Here is a 9,662-nt window from a genome sequence, read left to right as displayed (position 1 = left end):
TTTGGTGAGAGGCCTACCACAAAAATTGTTTTCATGTCCTGAACATTGCATTTCCTGTTTAAAAGGAAAACAACATAAAAGTTCCAAGTCCATTGAAGAGTCCAAAACAACCCAGTGTTTGCAAATCTACCATGGATTTGTTTGGCCCAGTTCAAGTCATGAGCCTTAAAAAGAAAAGATATTATTGTTATAGTTTGATGACTTTTCTAGGTTTACATGGACTTTCTTTTTGCACTCTAAAGATGAAACTGCAGGCATTTTGCTAGACTTTGTGACACAGGTTGAAAAGCAATTTGACCTTCCAGTGAAAAGCTTTTGGAGTGACAATGGCACAGAATTTAAAAATAGGGAGTTGGATGCCTTCTGTGTGAAGAAAGGGATTGTAAGGCAGTACCCCATCCCTAGAACACCAGAGCAAAATGGGGTTGTTTGAAAGAAAAAACAGAAACTTTGATTGAGGCTGCCAGAACCATGCTTGCAGATTCAGGTTTGCCATTAACTTTCTGGGTAGAGGCAGTAAACACTGCTTGCTATGTCCAGAACAGAGTCTTAATAAACCCCAGGCACAAAAAGACTGCCTATGAATTCTGTATAAAATCAAACCCTATCTCATACTTTAAGGTATTTGGCTGCCCATGCTTTATTTTGAATTTAAAAGATTCATTTCAAAATTTGCAGCCAAAATTGATTGTGGTTATTTTCTGGGATACTCAACCACTGCCAAGCGCCTACAAAGTGTTCAATGCACGGACCAAGGTAGTGGAGGAGACTTTGATGTAAAGTTCAAATGAACTTTCATCAATGAAAATCCCAGCAAAATCCTGCTGAACTGTTTAATCTTGAAAAATTCACTTTTGAAAATACTGCTGTCAAGACTAACAGTGAAGGTCCATCAGAGGATACAACACCAGACTATGGGTATGAAGTCATCATCCCACAAAGGTCTGCCACCAAAGGGAAAACATCAGTTGTTCAAAACATCTGTCAAAGCTCAACCACTGTACATCAACAGTTGTTGACCAAAGTAGCCCATTCACCCAGCTTCCACATCCTCAAACACTGCTGACAAAAGTCCTCAAACAGTGGATAAAAGTCAGCAGTGGTCCACTCTATTACCACCCATTCCACCACCTTTTGAAGCCACTGCTGGGTCATCAAAAGTCATCAGCAGTGGTTAGCTCAGATGATACACATTGCAGCCTTCACCAACAAATGCCATCATACAATACCAAGGAGATTTAATCTTCTTGAGATCTCATCCACCTGATCAAAATCATTGGCAACGTCAATGAAGGGTGCTCACAAGAAGCCAAACCCAAAACATTTGTCTTTTTGCTGGTTTTCTATCACTCCATCAGCCAGTCAAGTACCAAGAGGCACTAAAGACAACAGCTAGGTAGAAGCCATGCAAGAGGAGCTCCAACAGTTTAAGAGACAACAAGTATGGGAGCTTGTACCACTGCCAAAAGAGGTTAGGTCCCATTGGCACAAAGTGGGTCTTCAAGAACAAAACAGATGAAAGGGGCATTGTTGTCAAGAACAAAGCCAGGCTTGTAGTTCAAGGCTACAGACAGGAAGAGGGGATTGATTATGATGAAACATTCGCCCCTTTTGCAAGATTGGAAGCTATCAGACTATTCCTGGCCTTTGCTGTCAACCACAACATGAAGGTGTTTCAGATGGATATCAAAAGTGCTTTCCTCTATGGTACATTGCAAGAAGAGTATATGTATGTCAACCTCCAGGCTTTGAGGATCCATTTTATCCTGATCATGTATACAGGCTAAACAAAGCCTTGTATGGCCTGAAACAAGCACCTAGAGCCTGGTATGAAACTCTTTCCAACTTTCTACTCTCAAATGGTTTCAAAAGAGGTACCATTAATAAAACACTGTTTCTTAAATGGAGAGGGAAAGATTTAATGATTGTCCAAATTTATGTGGATGACATTATTTTTGGAAGCACATGTACCAAAATGTGTGAAGAGTTTAGAGAACTCATGACAGCTGAGTTTGAAATGAGTGCAATGGGTGAGCTGCAATGCTTTCTTGGTCTCCAAGTACATCAATTGCAAAATGGAACTTTCATTCATCAAAGCAAATATGCTAAAGAACTTTAACCAAATTTGATATGAATGATTGTAAACCATGCAGCACACCCATGGCCACAAATAAGCTGGTCATGTCTGATGAAAATGATGAGCTGATTGACCAAACACTCTATAGAAGCATGATTAGGTCCTTATTGTACCTAACTGCATCAAGACCAGATATCATGTTTGCAACATGTGTCTGTGCAAGAAGTCAATCAGCTCCCAGAAAATCAAATCTCATTGCTGTAAAAAGGATTCTCAGATACATAAAAGGTGCTCCCACACTTGGTATCTGGTATCCAGCTAATGGGAATATCAAGCTTTCAGGTTTTTCAGACAGTGACTTTGCTGGATGTCACACCACAAGGAAGTCCACTTCAGGAGGGTGCCAGTTTCTAGGTGATTGCTTAGTCTCTTGGCAAAGCAAAAGCAAGCAGCAGTTTCAACATCCACTGCTGAGGCTGAATACATTGCTGCTGCACGCTGTACAGCCCAATTCCTGTGGTTTCAAATCAGTTACTGGATTTTGGTATCACTGCCTTAAAGACACCACTCATGTTGGACAGCCAGGCAGCAGAAAATATCATCAAAAATCCAGTTTCCCATTCTACCACAAAGCACATCGACATCAGACATCACTTTGTGAGGGATTGCTATGAAAAAGGTTTGATTTCTCTGCATCATGTCCCAACTAAAGACCAGCTGGCAGATGTACTCACAAAAGCACTTGATACAGCCACTTTTGAAAGCTTGGTCTCTAGGATTGGGATGCTAAACATGGAATAACAAGCAACATCTTGTTTTTCTATGAATAAAAGCAACAAAATGTTTTCAGAAAATCAAAAATCCATCCTTAAAAATAGCTTAAAAATGAAAATTTCATTAAAATCCTTAAAAGTCTGCCATAACCGCTGATTGTTCAAAAGTCTGCTCTACTTCAAAAAGTCTGCCCACTGCTGAAAGGCAACCTCTGTTCTCTCATTCCTTGATAACCACTGTTGTTCAAAAGCAGTGTCTTATCCACTGATATGCTATCCACTGATAGTGAAAATCATCCACTGCCCCCTTTCCACTGCTTTCATCAGTTGCTTTCACCAAAAGTATTGTCCTTCATTTTCACCAGTGGTTGTCACGTGGGCAGTACATAGCAGTCAGACCTTTTTGTAACGGCTGCCACGTCAGCATTCATTCTCTTTCCTATAACATCCCCACTCACCATCAAAACAGGGTTTTACTGTCGAATTGAATTCTTAAAAATTCTCTTCTCAAAGCAGTTTTTCTTCTTATTTCTCACAATTTTCTTCGATCGTTTCGTTTCAAAAATGACAAAATCGAAGCTCTCTGCAAAACCCACATCAAAATCACCGAAACAGCCTCTCAAAAGGCAACTACCACTGAAATTCCATTCAAAAAATCTCACAATCTCCTGGGTCTTCTCACAAAACCAGGAACCACAGATGTTTTCGATTCCATTATCACCATCATGGAAAAATCAAAGTACAAAACTTTGCTCACCGCCGACGCACCCATCTACGTGGCGACCGAAATGGAATTTTGGAAGAATGCAACCCTTGAAAAACAAGGAGACATTGCAACTGCAATCCAATCTTCCATAAAAGGTAAAGCTGTCCACATTACACCACAATCCATCTCCGAAGTCTTTCAACTCGATGACCAGGCAGGTAAAACTTCCTTCACTAAAAACGAGTTGCACATTGACTTCGTTGAAAGAGGGTATGAAGCCACAATGATGAAGAAACTAACCTTAGAAAAAGGTTATTTTCCTCCTGCACCAAGATTTCTATTTCATACCCTCCTCCTATGTGTTTCAAACAAAACCACTTCTTTTAATGAGATCCCTATAAAGATTCAAAATCTGGGATATGCAATTCTTCAAGAAGAAAATTATAATTATTCTCGGGAAATCTTTAAAGATTTGGTTAATAATGTTGAGAGCAAATCATTCTTACTATTCCCAAGGTTTTTAAGCTACTATTTTGAAAAGAAATTCAGTAAGGATGATTTAGCTTTAATAAACCAAGGTGAAATAACTGCAATAAACTGCCTAACATCTGAAACTTTTTCACGAATGTTAGCACCTTACAAAGCACAAGCAGGGGTACCTGAGCAGAATTTAGCAGTTACCACTGCTCCTCAGGTATCTGCTGCTGAGCCTACTGCTCTAGGTGATCAAAGCAGCAGAACAACTGTTTTGAAACCCACACCTACCAAACCCAAAAGGCCAATCAAAAAGAAAAATCAAAAACCCCCCAACCCAATCAAAAAGGCAACTCTAGAGGATGAGATACCAGAGTTAATGCCTGTGACAACACACATGTCACAAGAAACCACTGCTGCTACTTCCTCACAGCAGTTGGTACAAATATCTCAACCCATAACCATACCTCCTCCTGCTTCTTCACAAAAAGAACAGGTTGTACACAAAGGGCCACCACATTATGATGCTCTGGATACACTCGTTTCCATCATCCACAGCTCAATGCCCGGAGCAAATCCGCTTCCTACACCCACCATCACATCCTCAATTCCACCAAAAACACAACTACTGTTGGATGCAATTGATTTGAACCAGGCATTACACAGTCCTTCTCAATCACCTATCAATGAGAATATGCCTCAACAAATGACTGAGTCTGCTGTACCATTCATTGCTAACCCACCAACACAACCTGAGGAGGTTACACCCATTGAGTTACAAGTAACTCTTTGTGGTAATCCAAGTGAAGCAGCCATTACAACTGTTGAACCTACAGGTTTACAGTTGGACAGTGGTTCAATAAGACTTCCTTGGAGGCAATTCCTTTTATAGCACCTCTGCCAACCACCAGTGGATTTATTTATCCTACTAGCAACATCAAAAGGTTGTCAAGTGTTGAAGGAAGAAGACCCCAGTACCAAGAAAAAGGGGCATCAGTGATTAAGGTTTGGAGTAAACTCCCTACTTCTACCACTGATAAAACCACTGTTAGTGGGAAATCAGATGATCCCATTAAATTGGGTGATGGTTTAAAGTACCAGAAATTGACGGCTCGTGTTGAAAAACTTGATAACTCTGTTGAAGAACTCAAAGATATGCTACAACAGTTGTTACAAGTACAAGAGGTACAATCCACTGCTGTTCCACCTCAAGCACCTGCTCTTCAACAGGCACTTGCTACAAATGAGCTCTTGAATCTATTTCAACCTTTTCTCCATCATCAAGCACAAATAGCAGATCAGCAACATGAAAAACATGTTCAACAATTGAGAAATGCTATGGAGTCTAGGTACAAAGACACTCAGGCTGATCTAAAGGCTCTCAAAACTCAGATCTTGCACTCCACTGGCACTGCTCCTCCACCAGTGTTCTTCATTGATCAACTCCCTGAAGATAATGCCAAAAAGGGGGAGAAAATTCAGGAATGGAGAAGGAAAGGAATAACAGATGGTCTCTACCTCGCACCAGAAAATTCCAATATGACCAAACAGATTCCTTTGCCAGATGGGAGTAAGAAAATTGATGTGACCACAAATGCACTTGCAGAAGCACTTGCATGTGTAAAAAGGGATAGAGAGGCCAAAAAGAAAGCCAGGGTGGATTATCCGGATCAGGGTACTTCAGGGTCAAGAGATGATGAAAATCTCATTGATGAAAAGAAGAAGCCTACTAGAAAAGTAAGGCTACCCAAATCCATTTCGGTCAGACGTTCAAAGTCTGCTAAAAAACCACCACCTAAAACAGCTGTTGTAACTCCCGGTGTATCAGCTGCTGTTGGTACTTCAGTAGTTTCAACATCTGTTCCCACTTCAACACACACCACTTCAACACACACTACATCCAATGCTTTACCTCCATCACCACCAAAATCACAATCACCTCCTGTCAAAAGGCAGAAGACAGCAGTTGTTATAACTTCTGCTGTAAAGACAACAGTAGTTGGAACACCAGTTGTTTCAACAACTGTTAGTCTATCACAAACCACTGCCACTACAACCACCTTTCCATCCAAAACATCATCAGTCCCTCCTCAAATAAAGAGGAGAAAGCTAATTCCTAAAGATGATGTCACTTCACCATCCCCAACATCTTCAAAACCTTTAGCTCTTGTCAATATACCAAAACCAGTTCTACTCTCTTCTATTCCAATGCACAAGCTCTTACCTCCTGCAGATGTTCAATTTCCTCTTGAACTGGAAGCAGTTAGAGAAGAAATAAAGTCCTTTTATACTGAGGATGACCCTGCCAAAAGGAGTTTGCCTTCAATCAAAGGATATCCCTGGCCCAAAAACATTGAAGAATATTTGAAGATAAAGGCCAAGCAAGCAGAGGATATCTCGAAAAGAAACACACAAGGGAAATCTGACAAAGAAGTATCAAGATACTACCAATATCTGCTCACACAAGTCAGTTCCCTAGAACGTTTTGTAAAGAATGTCAGTCAACAAATTTCAGAAAGAGCAGCTGAAACTTTGAAGAAAGACTACATTGAAAGCATTATGTTTTACAAGAAATACAAAGGAGAGAGACACATGTACAAAGAGTGGACTGTTCCAGAGCTTGAAGCTGAAGCAGCCAGAATTCAAGATATGATAAAAAGGAAAGTCACTCACACTCCTCCTGATTGGGCAAAGTTCAAAAGGAATGTACCTGAAAAGCAGTTGGAACTAAAGAGAATGAAAGAAGAACTGGTTGTTGCTGAATTTGGCACTAAAAGACAAGTTGCTAGATGGAAAGAAGATTTGGTCAGGTCAACCTACAAAAGGTTGGAGGAATTAAGAAAGAAAGATCCAAAAATTCCTCAAAAACCTGACTACCCTGAAGCAGCGGTTTCAAAAGGACCATCAAAGCTGCAAATCAGGAGAGCCACTGCTCCAGCTGGTAATGCCATCTACAAAAGAAGGACACAAAGCCAGTTAGGAGCTGAAACTGTTCAAGAAATTCTTGCTGGAAATGCTGTTTTAAAAGAAGGCTTGTTAAGAATGTTAAAAGAAGAACTTGAACAGGAAAACTTTGCTACCACTGCTTAGCCAGTGATGAACAGGCCAGCCTCACCAAATACTTCTGCAAATAAACATCTCCTAAGAAACCCACCAGGCTCAAAAATACAAAAGTGGGCAACTGACAAACAGACCTGCGTATTGACTTTGCTCAGGTCTGGTGGAGAAGTGGAGAAAATATCAAGGGAACAAGCTCTTGGCCTGAGTCTTGAAGATTTGCAGGATCTCCTTGATCTTCCACTTAGCAGGGATGATGAAGATACAAATGCCCTTGACTTTGAATTACAATTTAAAGGTCAGGGGGAGATTGTTGGGATTGAACCCTATTAGAGGAACATATAATTAAAGCCAAAACTGGATCAGAACAGTGGATTCTGAATAAGCAGATGCTGATATACAAATCTCTCCCCTTGAAAGTGATTACAACTACTGATGACCTCCTATCTGCTGATCTTACTATACTGCTGACTCATAACTGCTGCTCAACTAAAGATCTGATGGAAGACTAAAGTCCTGCTGATTCAATCTACTGCCTTGAGTCAAGCACTGCTGATCCGGATAAGTGCTGCTGGGTTCACAGCAGTAGAAGGTTGCAGCAGCTGTTCTAAAGTCTGTTTTGTAATAGAATGTATTAGCAGTAGTTAACACAAGCAGTGTCTGTATAGATCAGAGGTTAGAGTTTGTTAGGAGGTTAGATGTCACTTTCATGGTGACGTCAGCAAAGATGCTCAGTAGTTTGCAAGTGCCTATAAATAGTTCAGTACTTTGTACTGTTCTATTAGCTCTTTACATCATTCGTCTTCTTTGCACGAACAAACTACTGAGCTCGGGCTGAGGGGGAGTTTGCATTCATAAATCTATCTTTGTAATCGTTGTTGAAAGTAAATTCAATCATTCGGTTCATTGTGTAAAAGATGTTTGATTAAAGTATTACTCTCATTTGATTATATGCAAAGTTTGTTTTCATTTTAATTGCGCTGCACAACTCATCCATTTTCATCTTAACTTCAAACACAAAATACAATAAAAAAGAAACTCAGATCCAACAAGCACTACAAAATCCGCCGGGAAGACAAACTTGTCCACTTTCACTAACAAATTCTCTACAATCCCCCTAGGGTACTTAACTGTCTTATCTGCTAACGAGAGGGTCATACGAGTTGGCTTCAAATCACCAAGGCCTAGTTTTTCGTAAAATGAATATGGCATCAAATTAATACTAGCACCAAGGTCTGCCAACGCGTGGTTTTTAACATCACCACCAAACAAACATGGGATCGTGAATATGCCCGGATCAGTGAGTTTCTCAAGAAGTTTGTCTAAGATCACCGCAGAACAATCTCCATTCAATGGAGTATTAGAACACTCACCTAACCTATCCTTACGCTTGAGAAAATCCTTAAGGAACTTGGCGTATTTGGGCATGGATCGCAGGGCCTCTATGAACGGAAGATTTACTTTTAACTGGGTGAACATCTCAAGAAATCTCTCGTACTCCCTAACATATTGCTGTTGCTTAAAGCGGGCGGGAAAGGGAAGACGGGAGGGAACAAATAAGGGCGGTGGCCTAACCCTAACCGGTTGCTTCTCTACTCTCTTCTCAACCTGGGGCTCCTCGGTTGCACTTTACCGGGCTTTTCCATCTCTATCTCCTCATCTACCTCATCATCACTCCCTAACTCAACATTCTCTCTCATGACCTCCCCTAGACTCTTCCCACTACAAGTAGTGATTGCTTTCACAGAATGGTCAGCCGGGTGAGTGGTACCTGAAAACTGACCAGGAGGGGATTCTCTCAACTGACTAGCTATATCAGTCACTGTTCTCTTAAGATCTAAAAGAGTAGGCTCTTGATTTTTAAGCTGAAGATCGTGACTCTTATTAATTTGATCTTGAGTTTTAACGAAATCAGTTAGGGATTTCTGCGTCGCATGATTTTGCGTCATCATCTGAGTGAACATCTCCTCCATCCTACTCAAGCTACCCTCTTAAGCCTTGCCACTACCTTGACTCTCTTGATTCGACCCCCACTAGAATAATAACCCTGTACCCTGTTTTGATTTGAACATGATTGGAAACCGGGGGGATTACTGGAAGAGCAGAAGGTGTTATTGTTACTACGCCAATTGGACCCTAAATTTGAATTGTTGAAAGGGTTCGTTGGACCTCTATTGGCTATGAACTCTACCTGCTCAACAGTGAGTGTGGGCCAATCTATAGTATCGTGACCCCTTCTACACACCTCACACCTATCGAACCTCCTCTCTAAATCGTTCATCCTACTAGTAAGCTTTCTCTCAAGGTTTTCCATCGTCGCGGCCATCGATGTATCCAAGCTAACTTGGTGTACTCCTCGACCAGCCGAGGAAGTACTAGACACAGGAGTGGAAGTCCTACTGATGGCGTGATGATCAATGTCGGAATGGGCGAAACTCTCGAATAGGTCATTGCATTCGGCCACTGTTTTCTTTCCTAGGAGGTGGCCTCCTGCTGAAGTGTCAAAAAGGGCTCGAGTTTCCGGAGTGAGACCGTTGTAGAATTTCTCTACAAGTGCCCAATCAAATAACCCATG

General features: G+C 41.0%; 1 protein-coding gene across 1 annotated transcript in view; it reads right to left on the bottom strand.

Annotated features, from left to right (window-relative positions):
- The window catches only part of LOC118485791, a 35,230-nt gene extending 26,715 nt beyond the window's left edge, over positions 1–8,515 (bottom strand). Inside the window, exon 1 of the mRNA XM_035982242.1 lies at positions 8,169–8,515. Within this exon, the coding sequence (XP_035838135.1) occupies positions 8,169–8,515 (347 nt within the window). The remainder of the gene's footprint in view (positions 1–8,168) is intronic.
- Between the last annotated feature and the right edge of the window lie 1,147 nt (positions 8,516–9,662).

This window comes from Helianthus annuus, chromosome 13, assembly GCF_002127325.2.
Source record: "Helianthus annuus cultivar XRQ/B chromosome 13, HanXRQr2.0-SUNRISE, whole genome shotgun sequence".
Lineage (NCBI taxonomy): Eukaryota > Viridiplantae > Streptophyta > Magnoliopsida > Asterales > Asteraceae > Helianthus > Helianthus annuus.
The sequence above is the reverse complement of the archived record's forward strand: the minus strand, read 5'-3'. Positions and strand labels throughout refer to the sequence as shown.